The 20,000-nt window shown below is 44.8% G+C and overlaps 3 protein-coding genes and 2 long non-coding RNA genes across 7 annotated transcripts in view; 3 read left to right on the forward strand and 2 right to left on the reverse strand.

Annotated features, from left to right (window-relative positions):
* The window catches only part of cisd1 (CDGSH iron sulfur domain 1), a 4,464-nt gene extending 838 nt beyond the window's left edge, over window positions 1-3,626 (reverse strand). The window contains exons 1-3 of the mRNA XM_063191715.1: window positions 3,467-3,626; window positions 2,572-2,777; window positions 1-1,717 (exon numbers count right to left, since the gene is read on the reverse strand). The exon at window positions 1-1,717 is cut by the window's left edge and continues 838 nt beyond it. Of these exons, the coding sequence (XP_063047785.1) occupies window positions 1,628-1,717; window positions 2,572-2,777; window positions 3,467-3,494 (324 nt within the window). The 5' untranslated portion in view covers window positions 3,495-3,626 and the 3' untranslated portion in view covers window positions 1-1,627. The remainder of the gene's footprint in view (window positions 1,718-2,571; window positions 2,778-3,466) is intronic.
* LOC134441418 (serum amyloid P-component-like) overlaps window positions 2,695-20,000 on the forward strand; it is a 53,140-nt gene continuing 35,834 nt past the window's right edge. For 2 of the 3 annotated variants that reach the window (XR_010033159.1, XM_063191712.1), the window contains exons 1-2: window positions 2,732-2,810; window positions 9,366-9,475. The gene's annotated coding sequence lies outside the window, so the exon portion shown is untranslated. Of the gene's footprint in view, window positions 2,811-9,365; window positions 9,476-20,000 lie in introns of all 3 variants that reach the window. The other variant, XM_063191714.1, reaches the window with a different exon arrangement.
* The window catches only part of LOC134441417 (histone-lysine N-methyltransferase 2D-like), a 27,717-nt gene continuing 14,775 nt past the window's right edge, over window positions 7,059-20,000 (reverse strand). Inside the window, exons 7-12 of the mRNA XM_063191710.1 lie at window positions 19,250-19,456; window positions 18,123-18,337; window positions 11,917-12,047; window positions 9,950-10,077; window positions 8,598-8,712; window positions 7,059-7,116 (exon numbers count right to left, since the gene is read on the reverse strand). Of these exons, the coding sequence (XP_063047780.1) occupies window positions 7,059-7,116; window positions 8,598-8,712; window positions 9,950-10,077; window positions 11,917-12,047; window positions 18,123-18,337; window positions 19,250-19,456 (854 nt within the window). The remainder of the gene's footprint in view (window positions 7,117-8,597; window positions 8,713-9,949; window positions 10,078-11,916; window positions 12,048-18,122; window positions 18,338-19,249; window positions 19,457-20,000) is intronic.
* LOC134440967 (uncharacterized) lies at window positions 12,684-14,308 on the forward strand. Its single transcript, XR_010033067.1, has 4 exons — window positions 12,684-12,827; window positions 12,921-13,042; window positions 13,125-13,192; window positions 13,272-14,308. It is a non-coding gene; the product is annotated as an uncharacterized LOC134440967 (long non-coding RNA).
* Window positions 15,152-17,394, forward strand: LOC134440961 (uncharacterized). Its single transcript, XR_010033066.1, has 4 exons — window positions 15,152-15,915; window positions 16,009-16,130; window positions 16,213-16,280; window positions 16,360-17,394. It is a non-coding gene; the product is annotated as an uncharacterized LOC134440961 (long non-coding RNA).

The following is a 20,000-nucleotide window of genomic DNA, read 5'->3' on the forward strand; positions in this document are numbered from 1 at the left end:
AGGTTTTAAGACACAAAACAATGCATCCTGCCCTGAATGAAAACGTAGCAAACCTAAGGAGCACTTGAGTGAATCCAGATAAATACAGCAGAACTGAATGAGAACTAGATGGTGAATATGCACATAGTGTTACCAGGCCAGGTAATGGCGGTGGGAATTCAGGATCTATACGTACGACCTCACTGAATGACATTTAAGCAGCATTTGGTAACACTTTCTTTAATGGTACAGTAATTACTGTGTGCTTTCTGGATATCAACAGGGTAACAGAGAAGTTACATGGTATATAACGGGTTAAAAGCAGGGGAAATTACTAAGTAAATACCATGTAATTGATTACCATGTATTTTCTGTGCAACAACAGGGTAACACAAAAAGTTAGATGGTTTTTGACAGTAAACCTCTCTCTGTTGCCCAGAGAATACACAGCAGTTTCATAGTTTCAGTAGTTACTTTGTAATTATCTCCCTTTTACTTGTTAGATACCAAGTAACTCCTCTCTGTTACTCAGAAATACACCGTAATTACTGTACCGTAAAAGAAAGCGTTACCCAACATTTAACCATTTCTGGAAATATGTGTATTTGTCACCTCCCCTTGAGTTAAATAATTGAGTATTACCTTTCTCCTGCATTCCCAGTGTCTGGTAATATTACTCTGCGTTCCAAGTTAACATGCACCATTGAACCACATGGGACCATTTAGCCGCTAGCTTGGAGGTACAAGATGCACCGTCAGACTTGGAGAACAGGTAAACCGGTAAAACTCAATTATTTCACTCGATGTGAGGAGGGAAATGCGCACATATCCAGAAATGGTGAAATGCTGCTTAAAAGCATCGTATCACAGGAGAGAAAATATGACTTTCCGCTTATCCAAATGTAGAGTAATAACTGCAATGCTCACACAAAGGTTTCACCCTTGACTTTTCCTCATCCAAACTCCTTCGTACACACACACATATACAGGGCCACATTGGAAGGCGCCCCTGTCCCAACACTGGAGATGTCTCTCCCACACAATAGCAGCACATACATGGCTTTAGTGCAGATTTGGGGCGGGGGGGGCGGGGGGGTCTATCCGGTATCCGCGAAACTAATTACAAACAAGAGCACACTTATAAACATGAAAGCTCACACAACAGAACACTAGCAAAACAAAAACAAACAAAAACCACGCATGTCAATCACAGTTCACATATAAAGCCACAGCATTGTGTTTCCGCCATCATGGTCACACAAAGGCTTCTCGGAAAAGGAGAAAAAGAAGAAAATCAAGAAGAGGAAGAAGAAGACGGAGAAGAAGAAGAAAAAGAAGAAGAAAAAGAGGTCACCTCACGCCACTCCACATTCACTTTCAGTCATAAAGGAACACAGACGGGGACAGAAAGAACAGACAGAGGAATTGACAAAGTAGCCGATTTGGTAAGAGCTTCAGAAACCCCCTGATGATCGCGGGGGGGTGCTGACAGAAAAGAGAAGAGAAATCCTAACACGTGGAGGAGACACTACAGCAGACATGGGTGAGTGTGTACGTGCGTGTGTGTGTGTGTGCGTGTGAGTGAACAGCGGAAAATCCAAAGGCATGACAACGCCGCTCGCTTGCTTGCTCTCGCCACGTGCTGCTCTCAGGCCTCCTTGCGCTTGATGATGAGAGGACCAACGTTGTCCCCCGTCTCTTGGTTGTGCTTGGCATGAGCACCATCACAGTAAGGGAACTGCAGGAGATCATTGAGAGAGCGTGTGAGAGAGAGAGAGAGAGAGAGAGAGAGAGAGAGAGAGAGAGAGAGAGAGAGAGAGAGAGAGAGAGAGAGAGAGATGGTGAGAAAACAATGAGAAAGAGAACTGAGTAACAGCACTGAGCAGTGGAAAAACAATGGCAGAGTCAAATCAATGATCCAGGCTCATCAATTACAGAAAACAGTTGTAATTAGTGCAATCAGAGATGCAACTTGGGCCCATTTAAGTGACACACAGGTGGATTCATGGGTAAGCGGTTAGTTAGGGGGACTTGTAGCCCAAAAGTTGTCGGTTCGACTCCCGATCCCCCAGGTTGGTGGGGGGATTAATTAATCAGTGCCCTCCCCATACTTCTCTATGACTGAGGTACCCTGAGCATGGTACCGTTCTACCGCACCGCTCCTTGGGGCACCATTGGGGGCTGCCCCCTTGCACAAGTGAGGCATGAATGCAGTTTTGTTGCGTGCAGTGTCCACTTGTGTGCTGTGGAGTGCTGTGTCACAATGAAAATGGGAGATGGAGTTTCCCAGGTGGGCTTTTGCTTTTGCTTTCACTCTCATGCGACATTGGATTCTAATGGGAGTTAGATCGCATTCTATTATTTTCTCCAGATGAGTCATCAAATTCTGTAACACTCAAGACGTTAATGATGGAGTTACTCCAAGTTATTGACAAATCAAAACCAGAAACATACTGTGCCAAACCGGAAGGGCAGATAACAACGAGTCATGGAAATGAGTACGGTATTTAGGATGTTGACACAGAGTTCACATGAAGTGCAGTTGTTAAAAAAAACACAGACGCATCATTCAACAGGTCAACAACAAGCTACCTTTTTGGATCGCCAGCAGCGGCAGTAGACTGCCTTGTCTCCCAGGTCCTCGATGTCAAAAGCATGCACCACTTTAGGGTTGTCCTTTTGCAGCTCCAGGTTCACCTTTGGCTTGGGGCATGTTTTTCTGGAAGCGAATGTTTGGTAGGCCAGAATCCCTACCGCCGTAGCTCCAGCAGCCAGTGAGACAGCCGCAATCAACTCAGCTGAAGAGACGGGTAAACAAAAACAAATGGCAGGTACTTTGAGGACAGAATATGGGGAAAGCTGGATGAGACAACACATCCCACTACAGTGATAAAATAACTTATCATTCATTACCCCATGCAGTCAATCATAAACTACCACGAAGGGGAGCCAAACCTTGAAAACAAAAAGGCTCCAGGGCGTACTGGTTCAGAGTTTACGTTCTCCGGCCCTTGCACAAGTTATCCAAGAACAGGGTAAATCAAGGTCAGAGATGTTAGCAGGATAACGCTAACGGTAGCATGCTAGCTCAAGTGAGCAACTCCAAAGCTCACTAAGTGATGCCTGTAATTCCGGTAACCTCGTGGTCTTATCTGTAAATCAACATCGTTTATCACCAGTAATTCCACATTTCACAGCATATTTCTTGCAGACCCCTACACAAAGTGCTAACTTTCCAAGTGACAGTAGTAGACACTCAGCTACCAAATAAAACGTACGTTAGCTATGTATGAAAATACATTACACTCTCCTGTCGTAGATCAGATATTATACGAATACGTATAACTTAACATGATGTTCATTTTCCCCAAGTAGCCTACATGTTGTAGCTGGCAAGACAGCAAAATTAGGTCGGCGTCACACGAGGGCATTACTCAAGTATGAAGTTACGCCACCTAGCACTGCAATATCTGTAATATTTGCTTACCTTTGGATATAGAGTTAGAGCTACTCATGGTCGAATAACTTGAAGTATAAATTCGCCAGAAATGAAAGTGATCACCGTTGATGTAATCTGCTGCTGCCACTGAAAAACGAAATACAGTTATGCAGCTGATGTGTCACCCGGTTAGTTTTTGTAGCCCAGCTATTCCTTGCTTTACGGTCAGACGTGACTCGCGCGCCTGCAGTGACATAATGGCTTAATCTCCGATAAAAGGAGTAAGGGCTCATTACAAAATAATATCTGAAGTATGGGTATGACCAGTTGTGATAATGTATAGCCTTATCATAAGTTTCAGTGTAAAATCTTCAGACTTAGGCATTAATAATGGGAAACGGTACAGAAGCCTGAAGTCTCACACTACCAGACTCCAAAGTAGTTACTTCCACCAAGCAGTTAGATTACTGAATTCATGCTGAAGACAACAAGGCACTTTATTTGCACTTTTTTCCACCCCCCCCCCTCCCTTTTTTTTATTTTTATTTTTATTTTTTTTAAATCTTTTTGAGGACACAAGAAAAACACAACAATTTTTACTCTTTATAGGCTTCAAACCTATAATAAGACGTAATAAACTAATCTTGAATCTTGAAATCTTGAATCTTAATATTTTCGTCAAAGAGTAGCCACACATACCGTAAACCGAGGATAAGCAGTTTCTCTCGAAACGAACTGCTAATTTGATACATTCATTCAAGACATTCAATCAGGCCACTGTTCTGCGCATAAATGTAGTTCATTTAGGGTCATGTATTGGGCATTGACTGGGCCTGTCCTGCATACAAAATATTAATTAATTAATAGCTTAATCCATTCATTCATTCATTCATTCATTTACATGAAAATAGTGACCTGTTTGATGAAGCAAAGATGGAGAAATTGGGCTACACAATGAAATGATACAGTGCATACTGCAGTCACTGCAGTAGCATAATTGTTTATTAATTAATGAATTTAAACTGTCAACATATTGCATTTGAGCTCAATCTGTCAACAGTCGCTGGGTCTTCCCTTGTATGCTATAGGTTTATGCATTGCCCTTTCAAATAACACACATGGCATCCTTCGTAACCACAAGAATATATCCACACATTACAAACAACATCAACAACACATTGTAAATAAATGAGCTAGACATGACCATCATTACAAACAATAACTATAAACTAATAAAAATACAAATTTAATTAGAATCAAAGACTCAGCAACACCACACCAAAGTGTACGAAGGAGGCATTTCATAGCTTTTCTTACTGTTACATCTAGCCATGATACATCTTCCTGAGTCATTATTCCCAAAGGAGTTCATCTGATATTTCCTCCATTTTCATTTATTTCATTGTATTTAAATCAAATGCAAGAGAGAGGTTATGGGCAAAATGCAGAACTAGTACTGGCAACAAACGTCAGTGTGATTGTACTGTAGGCCTATTGAAAAACAAGTAAATTATTAACTGAAATGTAGCCTAACATTGAGAACCTGTGACGGTTGTCTCTCTTGCTGTTGAATTACGTATTACATCAAAATACAGCTGCCAGGAGGTATTCAAAGTGTACTAACACATGACATCATTGACTGTTCAGAATATTAAGAGTTTTCTTGCAAAACGGTGTATCTCCATGTTGTAGAATGGTGGGGAATTGACATTTTTGTATGCATCGCGAAAAGCATTTTATATGGGTTTAAAAAGTATGTTTTCAAAATATTTGAATGGCAATAATTCACACATGCGTGATAGGACCTTTGAACAGTCATTTTCAATAATAAAATGCAAAAGTAAAAAATGGTGGATACACCGTTTTGCAACGAAACCCTTCATATGCAGTTTCACACAATAACACGAGGTATATGTGAACAACCTAAATGAAGGGGGGGGGGGGTAAAAATGCAAAACAGACAATGTAATAGCAATTGATATGACGGGGAGATGGAGGAAGCAGGAGAAGAGCGAAGAGAAGACACGCTGACCAGGAGAGGAAGGGGGGGGGGGGGTGGAGATGAAGGTACGGAGTCAATGAAATGACATATAACGTGGCTGCTCGCTACGCCTCAAAGCAGCAGCAGAGGTCTTAGCACCTGCACAAATCACGTCATCTTGCACCTTCAAGCACAGCACGGTGTGCTCAAAGATTGTGATTCCTGTTGTTTTCACACACTGTGCTTTAAGATACTGTCCTCCTCTCCCCTGGACGCGAGGAGCTCTCAGTGCCACTGCTCTTTGGTCCTGGGCGACGATGGTCTTGCTCTTGGTGTAACTGAAGTGGTGGAGGTTATGGTGGTGGTGGGCGAGGTGGTGTTGTTGTTTGAGGGGTGCGCAGGCAGGGGCGGTGGGCCATGCCTGGCAGGCTGTGGGTCAGGGCTCAATAGTCAAGTGTTGTCTGTGCTCGCTGCTGAGCTTGGGGGCCTTCTTGCTGGGCAAAGGATTGTGGGGAGTGGGAGGTCCTCCTCCTGGCACTGAGTGGGAGACAGGACCCCCTCCTCCTCCTCCTCCTCCTCCTCCTCCTCCTCCTCCTCCCGGTATCATCTCACTTCCTCCTTCCTGCTGCAGCCTGCCTGTTGGGTCTGGATGTGCGTCCGCCCCATTGGGGGTGTACCTGCAGGTGCACAAGGTAGCCTTAGTTTAGGGGCAGTCTAGGTAAGGTTTAGGTGGGGCAGTCGTGGCTGAGTGGTTAGAGCACTGGGTTGGCAACCCAAGGGTTACCAGTTCAGTGCCCGACCGAACCACGGCTGAAGTGCCCTTGAGCAAGGCATCTACCCCCCACATTGCTCCCCGGGCGCCGCTCAGCAGGCAGCCCACTGCTACGGACTAGTGTGTGTACTTCAATGTGATTCACTAGTCCAAATGGGATAAATGCAGAGAAAGAATTTCCCCTAGGGGACCAAAATTGGCTCCGCTCCAATTGGCTTCATTATTTATTTTATATTAGGGCCATGCCTTAGTTTAGGATGCACTCACTCACTCACTCACTCACTCTCACACACACACACTCACTCACTCTCTCTCTCACACACACACACACACACACACACACACACACACACACACACACACACAGAAACACACCATGAGAAAGACAAAGCAAGTCATATTTGACAGCAGAGCACTGTGAGGTGTTAGAATTAAGATTATAGTTTTATACAACATAGTATGTACAACTTAGAGAAGATGATAGGTATACACCAGTCATTTGGTACATGTGTAGCAGAGGGACTATTCTATATTAAAGGATAAATAATAATAATAATAATAATAATAATAATAATAATAATAATAATAATAATAATAATAATAGATTTTATTTTAAGCGCTTTTCAAGATACCCAAGGTCACTTTACAATTAAAACAGATAGATAACAGTAGAAAAAGTATAACAAAGCATCAATGAATTAAAAATAGGAGAGTAATTAAAGACACAAGGTCAGAATTATGATTGCGTTTTTGCACTCTTTGGAATTATAATGTACTTGCAATGAGACACACCAAATAGGATGTGCCTCCAACAATACTGGTGTTGTATGGATGTTTATTTCAGGTAGCAACAGTCTTTTGACATGAATGTCCATATTTACCTGTGTTTATGTATACATTTTATCCAAACCCCCCGGGGAGATGGCCTGCAGTTGACCCTGACGACTGTGTTGAGAAAGCAACAGGTGGAGGAGGGGTTGTGGAAAGAGGAAGATGATAGTTAGGCAGGCAGGCAGGCAGGCAGGGAAGGCAAGACAGATGGATAAATGGACAGGCATATAGTCTGATAGAAAGAAACTGAACAAATAGTAGTAAACAGAAACAGACAGAAATAGCAGAAATATTTTAAGATGGGTATGCACTGTATGTAGATAAGGTTATAGAACTGTCAAAAGACAGACAGACAGACAGACAGACAGGCAGACAGACAGTTTGCCAATATAATAGGCAACTCAGGGCAGGCAACTTTACAGTTACCTATATAAAATAGGGTAATGGGCAAAATAAATTTTTCAACGAAGAGTTGTGCGTTTTTGTCTTGGGCCCCGAAGTTCCCTATGTTCAGCTCTTGATGGAGGAATGAGAGAGAAAGAGGAAGAGGTTCAAAGAGGTGCGTAGATGGGTGGTTGTATGCAGGTGTGACGGAAGTCATCTTGCACCTGTTCACCCCCCTCGGGGATCGAACGTGCGACCTCATCAACTACAACGGTCCGGGAATGGGAGACACAGTATGATACCGCTGGGCCAACCAAGACACTACTCTCCCAGCCCAACGGCATCGACACTGTATGAGGCTATTGGAGGGAGGTTTACCAACGTTCCACACCAACTCTGCCAGTTAGCCTCCGTTACACAGGCTGAGCGGATAACCATCTAGCTGGGTTTGAAGGCCATCTATGCTGTAGTGTATACTGTATGCCATTTATATACTCTAAGGCCAAAGGCGTACAAGACATGTTATTGTGTACAAGACATGTTACTGTGTACAAGACATGTTATTGTGTACAAGACATGTTATTGTGTACAAGACATGTTATTGTGTACAAGACATGTTATTGTGTACAAGACATGTTATTTGTACACAGTATGTCTATGTTGCAGGCGGCCCACCCATAGGCAGCTCCGGTGGAATGAACAGCTAGCCAGTCGTCTGGGTTTGAAGTTACAGCATACTGTGTACTGTACTGTATATGCCATATAGTATGTCATTTATAGCATATGTGTGCTAGTGGCCTACCCTTATACAGCCCAATTGAGCTCAGGTTGCATATATGTAATTTGTATAGAGTATTTACACTATATATAGTATAATGTATATATATAGCAGTTATACATAGGCAGCTCCGTTGAGGTCAGGTTGCATAGATGTCATTTTTATGTAGTATTTATAGATAATGGGGCAGCCGTGTTCTAACGGTTAGGGAGTTGGTCTTTCAATCTGAGGGTTGTAGGTTCGAATCCACCTGACCTCTCCCTACACCTGCATCCATGGCTGAAGTGCCCTTGAGCAAGGCACCTAACCCCACACTGCTCCAGGGACTCTAACCAATACCCTGAAAAATAGTAAATGTAAGTCGCTCTGAATAAAAGCGTCAGCTAAATGAAATGTAATGAAATGTAATACATGCAGGCAGCAGTATACCTACCCGTAGGCAGCTCCGTTCAGGTCAGGTTGCATCTGTTGCTCCACCATCCCCCAGGGGGCAGTGCCCACAATGAACTCCTTATTGACACAATTCCTCAGGCTATCTGGGATCCGCCCTGCAATGAGTGGCCACAGAGGAGACACATGAAGAGTTCAGATGCAAAACCCCCTAAGTGCCTTTTCAGTAAATAATCTTAATTCATTTTTATTTAATACAAAACTATCAAAATTGCATATTTTTTTATTTTATTTATGTAATATAACTATTTATATGTGTTATCAAGTACATGAATGTAAACCAAACCAACAACGGGGTTCTCTAAAAATATAGAAGTGCAGGTCTTCAGAAATGGAGTTAGGGGGTTTTGCATCTGAACTCTTCACATCGTCATCCACAACAACAACATACACACACTCCACTAGCCAGTGGTTCAGGCTAGATGCTGAATCAGCTTTGGTGAGACAGCATAGAGCAACACCAAAACCTGTGCAATCAGCCCTTTTCACAGTGTAACGGTTTAAAGTTGGTTTGAGCCCCCCCCCCCAATAAATAAATCAATCAATCAATCAATCAATCAATCAATATTATTTATATAGCATGTTATCATAAATCACTGTCATTCAATGTGCTTAAAGAGGCAAGAAAGAGGAATGACTGTAGCCCCACTGAGTCATTGTGCTCATTGTCTTGAGAATATTAATAGCTGGGTGCGACAAAACTTCTTGCAGTTGAATACAGAAGTGACATCTATGTCTTTGCCACACACAGACATAGCCTACCGGATGTAGCTGAACCTGCTTCAGAGGCCTCAGACGCCACATGAGAAGGGCCATTGCAATTGGTTTGAGCAGGACCTTGTTGGGACACCACTTGTGCATGTGAGTATCTCTCTCTGTCTCTAGATGGCGGTATGGGATGGGTATGTCACCTCGGAGAGAATTGTAACTTTTTGAGATTGTTCTCATTTGGCTTTGTTTTGCAAGAAGAATAAAGCCAAATGAGCCCTTCTTTAAGAAGATTACAATAAACGTAACTGGTTAACTGGACAGCCTGGTTAGAGACTTACACTAACCAGCCTCTTGGAAAGACAACAGCCACAATGTACAACCACCGCCTAAACATGTGTCTGTGTGTGTGTGTCCGTGCATGTGTGCTTGTGTGTGTGTGTGTGTGTGTGTGTGTGTGTGTGTGTGTGTGTGTGTGTGTGTGTGTGTGTGTGTGTGTGTGTGTGTGTGTGTGTGTGTGTGTGTGTGTGTGTGTGTGTGTGTGTGTGTGTTGTGTACGTCGTGTGTGTGTGTCTCGTGCACATCTGTGTCCAATATATGCATGTGTGTGTGTGTGAGGAGACTGACCAAGGAGGGCTCTGCGTATCTCTGTGGCGGCGGCCTCTCTCATCTCCAGGGAGGCCTGTTCGCTGTACCAGGCCGTGTGGGGGGTGCAGATTAGGTTGGGGGCGTCTTTCAGCGGCCCTTGGCTGAAACTGCTGAGATATAGGAAGCACATGAGCAAGTCAGGACCGTGGGGATGGATGGATGACCTCCCAACAAACTTTAATTATAATAATCACTGTATTTGTATAGCACCATATCATACAAGGCATGCACCTCAAAGTGCTTAACACATGGGAAAAAACATCAATGTTAAAGATGGAGCTAAAAAAGAGAAGTAGAAAAGAGAGACAGAAACAAGAAAGAATAGCAAGAAGACAAGAGAAGAAGACATAAATAGAGATTGAAGAGCTCTGAAACGCTATATCCACCATTTTTTACTTTTTGCATTTTAATATTGGAATTGACTGTTAAGAAGTCCTATAATCTATCTGTGAATTCTTGCCATTCAAATGTTTTCAGAACATGCTTTTTAAACCTCTATAAAATGCATTTTGCAATGCAATTCAATGGAAAGCCCAATACAAAAATGTCAATTTCCCAACATTCTATAAAATGGACATCTCATTTTGGAAAAGAGCTCTTCGATTGTAGAGGCATAAGGTCCACATAGGTTGGGCCCAGGATTCTACTTTAAGTAACGCACTGAACTCATCAAAAGTAAAGAGCAACTGGACACACCAGAGTTTAGGTTGTAATGCCCGTCAGACATTTCAGTCTTTGTTCTGATAAGCATTAAAATCGAAAGTAACTAGGAGTGCAGTTGTCCTTCCTTTTATACGAAAACGCTGTCCAGTATTGTGCAGTATGTGATTCCTATTTAACCCCTTAGCACAGAACTACGGCTCTCTGTAATGTCATAGCAATGTTGTTATGATGTAGCATTTTCAGCAAGTGAATAGGGTCGTCGCCGGCGACCCCTGCTGCAGTAAGAGGCTACAGTGAAAGCAAAAGCCTTCCTGGGAAACTCCCATTGTCATTGTGACACACTGCTCCGCAGCACACTGTGCTCACTGCACGCAACGAAATTACATTTAATCCTCACCGGGGTAAGGAGGCAGCCAGAGGGGGAGAAGTGCAACGGGACAGTACCATGCTCAGGGTACATCAGTAATGGAGGAGGATCATGGATGGGGGAGTCGAACCGAAAAAGTCTGACACCCTTACCACATACCCATGACTACCAGCACTTACACATGACTGTAGTGTACAATATCTAGGTAAAAATTGATCATATGTTAGCAGCTAGAGTTATTATTTAGAAATGTATGCATTTATAGAGAGCACCGAGTAACTGAAGCACTTTATATTAAATATCACACATTCACATACACATACTGACATTCTGAGAAAGATCTCACACCAATGGTCTCACATCTCACCCCAAAAGGCTTCACTGCAGAGTTGATGAAAAGGAAATGAGCTATCATGACCCCAACCATTTTCCCTCAGTTTTAGTCCTGAAGCTCTCACAAAATCACAAATCTGGGGTGCATTTCTCAAAAGAGAAGTTGTTAGCCTGTTAGCAACTTCGGTAGTTGCCAATGGGAAAATGCATTGGAAACAACAAAGTAGCTTATGTAGTAAGCAACTTTGGTTTCGAGAAATCCACTGCTTTATTGGAGTACACCTACAAACCCACATACCTACACACCTGGGTCAAGGACGTCCAACATGACACTGCCCTTCAGTGCTAACAGATGCTTTTGCTTACTGTAACTGTGAAAAACATGAAATGTCAAAACATTTTTGAAAAGTGAATGCATGAAAGCCAAGCCAAAAAAATAATTTTTAAAAAAATCTCTTTTTTTGCATTTACAGTAAGCAAAAGTATCCGTTGCGCTGAATGACATGTTGGACGTCTTTGACCTACCTACATACACCTCTTCAAGGTCACCAGTGAGACAAATTACCAAGTCACTTGGTCTCACCTAAAGGGCTCAGACTCGTGGACGTCCAGGGCAGCCCCACGTATCCTGCCCTCCTTGAGGGCCTGAGCCAAGGCTTTCTCATCCACCAGCCCGCCCCGCGCTGAGTTCACCAGGAACGCTCCCTGACGCATCTGCAGGCCACAAGCACAATCACGTTTTGGGACAGGCAGAGGTGTCAAAAGTATAAGTAAAAGTTAAAAACACAGTTTCCTTCCAACACAAGTAACTTATCTGAGTAACCAGTAGACCCGTGTACTTGTCTTACGATCAGCTAACTCTGCACTGGGTGGATCAACTTTGTGGTGGGTCCTTGTTAGTTTCTCAGTGTTTTTCAGTAACAACACAGTCTATCTATCTCATTAGGTACAATTGAGTAAATGGTGTAACAGCTATGTAATGCCATGTGCTAGTGTTGTAATGTCACCACAAAAGTACTTTTACGTTTACTTTTGACACCTCTGGGAACAGGCATGAACAACAGCATGAAGTCAGGATGGTAGTCGTGTGGTTAAACACCATATGTGCAGACATAATGAGCAGAATAAAAAGTCAATGTCAAACAGTTAACCAAATGCACTGCAGGTCATCTTTGAATGAAACTGAAAATGAGCGAAGGGAAATAAATAAGGAACTGCATTGCTGTCTATGACCACAAGAGGGGAGCATGCTATCCACAAAGGCCTGTGTAACAGATTGAACTCCACCTCTCAATTCGACCTGTGATTCTGTCTGTAATCCATGATTGGCTGGCCTATTACTGCTGGACCTTTAATTTGATATATAAGTAGACACTGAGTGAGGCACCGCCCCTCTTCCTCCTGCTGTGGTGCTGTGGCCAAGCACCTGTGTGGTCGCTGCACCAGGGCTCCAGTTGGCTTGGGGCTCAGTTTGTTAGGGCCCTGCAACCTGAGGTAAGCATTAGATGCTAAGTCATGCACACGTGTTTGTTTGCTTATGGCACAGTTGCAGTGAGTGATTTTCATGTGGCCATGTTTTACTTGTAGCCCACTCCGTTGCCGATGGCTCGCTCCGTGGTTGATGCTGATTGTTGCACCCCATTGTCCTGTTGAGTGGTGAAGACTGGGGTTAGCTGAGATGGGTGACTTATCACTGAAGTCTGCTGAAGGTAGCCTGTCTTGTTGGTGCTCTTTGCGCAAAATTTCCCCTTTTTGTATTGGGCATTAACATTGGCTTAACTCCTTTTCTAGTGCTTAATCTGAGTGGCCATGTCGAGCGTTGAGCTTGTTACTTATTGATCATCCCTTCATCTCCCGCAGTAAGTGCTCATTTCAATCCTCTGTTTCAACATATATCCACTCCACTGCCAATTAGTAATGGTTTAAATTGTGTTACAGGTGGAGTGATTAGTGCACCCACATCCTCTCGCCGCTGGAGAGTTGCTGCTCTGTTGCTGCTGGTCCTGTGTCGGTTCATGCTCAGTGTTGTGTTTGTTATTTTGAGTTTTGTTTATCTACCTCCCCTGAGCCGCCATCTTGAGTAAGACTGTGGAGAAGGCTTGTAGTGTGGTCCAGTAGGGTAGACTCTAGTGGTAATCCACTGTATGTTTTCTGTGAATCTGTGGTTGTTTTTGTTTTTTTTTATTTTTACTATGTGTTTGGTGGCTGACACCAGCTGTGAGATTGTCACCTTGTGTGTATGTATGAGTGTGTGGAAGTGATCTATTCAGGTGTGGCACTTGAGGCGGCTGCCCTCCCTTCTCTGTATAATGTGGCTGGTCATCTCTCTCTACTAGCTATCATAAGATAAGTACCATCCAGTTCTTTCTTATTGATAATCAAATACCAACATTTGGAATTGTATTACTCTGTATTCAGTATCTCCTCTCTCTTTGGGCAGGTATGAGGTGCATCCCATAGCAAGCCAGTCTTCGGGTGGTGGACCTTCTCACACTTCCATTGCTGTGTACACGTTTGGTGATTATTATTTTGCAGTGTTACTTTGAATTTTGTGGATTTTGTTTAATTAATTTGTGGTGTTTTCCTGATCTTTCCTGTCTCTTCCCGTGCTGCTAGTGGAGAGCCTCTCCAGCCTGACCCACTAGTTGATCATTCTCACTTTAAGCCACATAGCAGGTTATTGTGCAGTCCACCTCCTTGTGCGCCATTTGTGCCTCAGCTTGGCCGTCCAGTCTGACGGACCATGAAGTGTGTGTGTGTGTGTGTGCGCGTGCACACCTATGATATGAGTTGTATGTGACACCATGTGATGTGATGTTTTGATCTGGAAATATGACTTATGTTCCATGTGGTTTAATGTGATGGACAATTACTGAATGCAGTGTTCAAACTGTTAAACTCCTTGCAGCCTTCTGGGCTACTACAGAAGTAACATGCCATACACCTGTGAATAAATGACAACCCATGTGAACATATCTCTGCCTGAGTGTCTCGAACCTGTGTCCTTGTTGACTGTGTCCTGGTTGAATGTAATTGGGGTAAATGTCCTAGGTAGTTCCCCACCCTAGGTGGCGTAGTCGTGCAAAGCAAATTTGTCATACGTGCCACAATGCTACATGTGGCGTAGTCGGCAGGAGAACACTCTTCAAGGCAGAGATGAGTTCCATTTCGGATACTGGTGACTGGTGTGTTTAACTTTGTTTTCCCTTTGTCTTTCTTATTAGGATTGGAGACTGTGGGCCGGCACGCTGTGGACTCTTGGAGGGCAGCAGAGCAGCAACTTTCTATTGGGGGATTGCGTGAGGCTGCGGGCTTGATGGGTTGGTATTGGTGGCATCTTTGAAACGGAGGAAGAAATGTAGCAACTGCGAGACCTGACTTGCCCTTTTAACGGATTGGCAATGAGCACCTTCGGCAGCCTACCACATACAGCAGGTTTGGGGAGGGGGCGGGGTGTATACTGCATTGGTTTGGATAGCGACAGTTGGACTGTCGGGTCTCCGTGTCTCATTGGATCACTGGGTCCCCTCTGTACCAGAGGCTGGGCCCACTGGCCTTTCATTGTGTGGATAGCGGCAGTTGGACTGTCGGGTCTCCTTGTCTCATTGGATCATTGGGTCCCCTCTGTACCAGAGGCTGGGCCCACTGGCCTTTCATTGTGTGGATAGCGGCAGTTGGACTGCCGGGTCTCCGTGTCTCATTGGATCACTGGGTCCCCTCTGTACCAGAGGCTGGGCCCACTGGCCTTTCATTGTGTTAATGGCGGCAGTTGGACTGCCGGGCTTCTTTGTGTTACTGCGCCGCTGGGTCCCCTCTGTACCAGAGGTTGGGTCCACTATCGTGCATTGCATGCATTTATTTACTGAATCACTGGGTCTCCTCTGTACCAGAGGTTGGGTCCACTGGTTTTATACTGTTGATTAGCGGCATTTACTCTGCCAGGTCTCCATGGCCTACTGGGTCACCTCTGTATCAGAGGTTGGGTCCACTTGCTTTGAATTGTTGGATAGCGGCAGTTACACTGCTGGGTCTCCATGTGTCATTTACGTTTTTATGCATTTCATTTTCCTAGTCATTGGGTCCCCTCTGTATCAGGGGTAGGGCCCACTGGCTTTTTCCTATTGGATAGCGGCAGCTGGCCTGCTGGGTCTCCATAACTTTGTGTAACTGCATGTAGTGTCTTTACAGTGTCACTGGATCCCCTCTGAATCAGAGGCTGGTCCCACTGACTTTGTACTCTCCCCGCAGAGTTGAGTGGCAAGTTCTACTCCTGACACTCGTGGTGTGTGGGTATTGTCAACTCATGAGTGTGTTGGTTTGTCGTCGGGGCGACGACAGAAAAGGTGGGGACAGAATGTAACAGATTGAACTCCACCTCTCAATTCGACCTGTGATTCTGTCTGTAATCCATGATTGGCTGGCCTATTACTGCTGGACCTTTAATTTGATATATAAGTAGACACTGAGTGAGGCACCGCCCCTCTTCCTCCTGCTGTGGTGCTGTGGCCAAGCACCTGTGTGGTCGCTGCACCAGGGCTCCAGTTGGCTTGGGGCTCAGTTTGTTAGGGCCCTGCAACCTGAGGTAAGCATTAGATGCTAAGTCATGCACACGTGTTTGTTTGCTTATGGCACAGTTGCAGTGAGTGATTTTCATGTGGCCATGTTTTACTTGTAGCCCACTCCGTTGCCGATGGCTCGCTCCGTGGTTGATGCTGATTGTTGCACCCCATTGTCCTGTTGAGTGGTGAAGACTGGGGTTAGCTGAGATGGGTGACTTATCACTGAAGTCTGCTGAAGGTAGCCTGTCTTGTTGGTGCTCTTTGCGCAAAATTTCCCCTTTTTGTATTGGGCATTAACATTGGCTTAACTCCTTTTCTAGTGCTTAATCTGAGTGGCCATGTCGAGCGTTGAGCTTGTTACTTATTGATCATCCCTTCATCTCCCGCAGTAAGTGCTCATTTCAATCCTCTGTTTCAACATATATCCACTCCACTGCCAATTAGTAATGGTTTAAATTGTGTTACAGGTGGAGTGATTAGTGCACCCACATCCTCTCGCCGCTGGAGAGTTGCTGCTCTGTTGCTGCTGGTCCTGTGTCGGTTCATGCTCAGTGTTGTGTTTGTTATTTTGAGTTTTGTTTATCTACCTCCCCTGAGCCGCCATCTTGAGTAAGACTGTGGAGAAGGCTTGTAGTGTGGTCCAGTAGGGTAGACTCTAGTGGTAATCCACTGTATGTTTTCTGTGAATCTGTGGTTGTTTTTGTTTTTTTATTTTTACTATGTGTTTGGTGGCTGACACCAGCTGTGAGATTGTCACCTTGTGTGTATGTATGAGTGTGTGGAAGTGATCCATTCAGGTGTGGCACTTGAGGCGGCTGCCCTCCCTTCTCTGTATAATGTGGCTGGTCATCTCTCTCTACTAGCTATCATAAGATAAGTACCATCCAGTTCTTTCTTATTGATAATCAAATACCAACATTTGGAATTGTATTACTCTGTATTCAGTATCTCCTCTCTCTTTGGGCAGGTATGAGGTGCATCCCATAGCAAGCCAGTCTTCGGGTGGTGGACCTTCTCACACTTCCATTGCTGTGTACACGTTTGGTGATTATTATTTTGCAGTGTTACTTTGAATTTTGTGGATTTTGTTTAATTAATTTGTGGTGTTTTCCTGATCTTTCCTGTCTCTTCCCGTGCTGCTAGTGGAGAGCCTCTCCAGCCTGACCCACTAGTTGATCATTCTCACTTTAAGCCACATAGCAGGTTATTGTGCAGTCCACCTCCTTGTGCGCCATTTGTGCCTCAGCTTGGCCGTCCAGTCTGACGGACCATGAAGTGTGTGTGTGTGTGTGTGCGCGTGCACACCTATGATATGAGTTGTATGTGACACCATGTGATGTGATGTTTTGATCTGGAAATATGACTTATGTTCCATGTGGTTTAATGTGATGGACAATTACTGAATGCAGTGTTCAAACTGTTAAACTCCTTGCAGCCTTCTGGGCTACTACAGAAGTAACATGCCATACACCTGTGAATAAATGACAACCCATGTGAACATATCTCTGCCTGAGTGTCTCGAACCTGTGTCCTTGTTGACTGTGTCCTGGTTGAAAGTAATTGGGGTAAATGTCCTAGGTAGTTCCCCACCCTAGGTGGCGTAGTCGTGCAAAGCAAATTTGTCATACGTGCCACAATGCTACACNTGCACCATACCATAATGATGATGTACAGTGGACAATGTGTGCTTGCTTTGGAACAGGCAGGTGTGTGTGTGTGTGTGTGTGTGTGTGTGTGTGTGTGTGTGTGTGTGTGTGTGTGTGCGCGCGCATGTGCGTATTTGTATGTTTTTAGGGGAAGGGGGTGTGTAGTGTAGCTTGATAGTTACCCCTCATAATTAGTAACATAGAAACAGACATAAACAAGACATAAAATGATAACATGACTACTAGACAGGCTCAAACTCAGGACGATTCATGGAGAGCAAAGTATGCAAAGCTTTACAGTTCCATACACAGAGGATGATTATGATAGGGTTAAGAGAGGCCTGAATCTATTTCCTATTTACATATTTCTAGCAGCGTCCCTATGTGTGTAGGGATGGAAATAAGCACCCGTCCACCTGCCAATGACGGGTACATTTCTGTGGTGACTGGTAAATTTTTCAACCCACCAGTCACTTTTACTGGTAAAATTGGCTAGTGACTGGTAGATTTTAAAATCTATCTACCACATTGACTGGTGGGGGAAAAAAAATTAAGTTCCACCCCTGGTGTGTAACTTTGCACACCTGTTTGATAGTGAAGTCGTTGATGAGATGGTGATTGTGCTCGTTGAGGTTGCAGTGCAGGGACACGCAGTCGCTCTGGTAGAGCAGGTCCTGCAGCGTGTAGACGCGCGTCACCCCCAGGGAGCGCTCCAAGCCGTCCTGGAGGTAGGGGTCGTAGAAGATCACGTTGAAGCCAAAGCCTTTGGCACGCACGGCCACCGCCTGCCCAGATCGCCCTGATAGTACACAGACAAGGGGTGCAGAGAGAGAGAGAGAGGGGGGGGGGACGTTTTAGTCTACTGTTGGCTGGTCTGAGCTGAGGCCCTCTCAGGAAATGCATCTTGTATCCAAAAATGTGATCACCAGTTTCCATATAATGGGCTGTACATCTAGCCCAGTCTCTTTTATTCCTCTATTTGCCTTGGGTCGGTTCATCCTCTCCTCTTTGGTGAACTCTCTTCCTATCCCCCAGTCTCTTCTCCTTCCTCACTAACTCTGTCCTTCCTCTATCAATATTTTCCTCAATCCCTCTGGCCTTCCCTCTTCCTCTTTGTCTTTGCCTCCCCCCCCCCCTTCCTCTCTCTATCAGTCTCTCACACTCTGCCTCTATCAGTTTCTTTCTCCCTCTCTCTTTCCATGTATGCCTCTCTGGCATCACTCACTCCATTGTTATCTCTATTCTTCAATCTCCTCTTCTCAGCCTGGTATCCATCTCTTCTTCTTGCTTACTCCTCACCTATCTCTTTTAATCAATCTGTTCCTCATGCTCAATGTGTTCTCTCTCTCTCTCTCTCTCTCTCTCTCTCTCTCTCTCTCTCTCTCTCTCTCTCTGTGTTTCAATGTCCTTTTTACTCTCTCTTCTCTTCCTCTCAGTATCTATTCATCCCTCCCCCCCTTTCTCTTGTTTCTGTCCGTCTGTCTGTCTGTCTGTCTGTCTGTCTGTCTCTCTATATACAGTATGTGTGTATTTTTTTCTCTTCCAGTGTCTCTGTTCAAAGCCAATGAGTCTGATGGTCTCTCCAAAACACATCTCCCACACACGCTCTTCTCCTGTCTCTCTCTACCCCTCCCTCTATCCCTAATTTCGTCTATCTCTCTCCCTCTCTCTTTTTCTTTATCTCTCTCTCTCTCTCAAAAAAGTCTCTCACCGAATCCGATGAGTCCGAGTGTCTCTCCGCGGATGCGCGCGGCCCCCGAGGCCAGTTCTCGTATCTGCTCGACGCTCTGCACGCGCGTGCCCTCCCGCAGCGCCTGGTAGAGCCAGGTGTTGCGGCGGTACAGGTTCAGGATGTGGCACAGCGTCGAGTCCGCCGTCTCCTCCACCGCTGCAGACGGGATGTTGCACACCGCAATGCCTGAGAGCAGAGCATGGGGGCGGGGGGGGTATGGCAGTGAAGAGTCATATATTTTGTTACAGATAAGCTTCTTTCAGTGGAGGTACCACACCTTTGAACTTGATGCCTGGTGGGTGCGTAGGTTCCAGTGGATTAACTTGAAGCAAGGAAGGGGAACTGGCACACCGTTCTGCCGAATGCAATGTTGAACTTTTTATTGCATTAGAAAAACAAAAAAGGTGCTACCCAAGTGTAGTGCAGACGTTTCGGTCACAGTCAGACCATCATCAGTGCAACCATTGAAAATAAAGACACGCCCTCATGTTACAGATAAGCCACACAATGCGTGAGAGCAGAGCGCAGCAGATAGGGGGCAGTGGACAGTGACGAGTCATGGTTTTTCTTGCGCAGTGTGACAAACGAGGCCACTGACAGGTTTTCCGGGGCCCGGGACAAAGTCTCCTGAAAGGGCCCCCCACCTAATACATGTAATGTGCTGGGGACCAATTTCTGGGGCCCCTCTCTGCCTGGGCCGGGGGCAACTGACCCGCTTGTCTCCCCCTAT

This window comes from Engraulis encrasicolus, chromosome 24 (genome assembly GCF_034702125.1).
Source record: "Engraulis encrasicolus isolate BLACKSEA-1 chromosome 24, IST_EnEncr_1.0, whole genome shotgun sequence".
Lineage (NCBI taxonomy): Eukaryota > Metazoa > Chordata > Actinopteri > Clupeiformes > Engraulidae > Engraulis > Engraulis encrasicolus.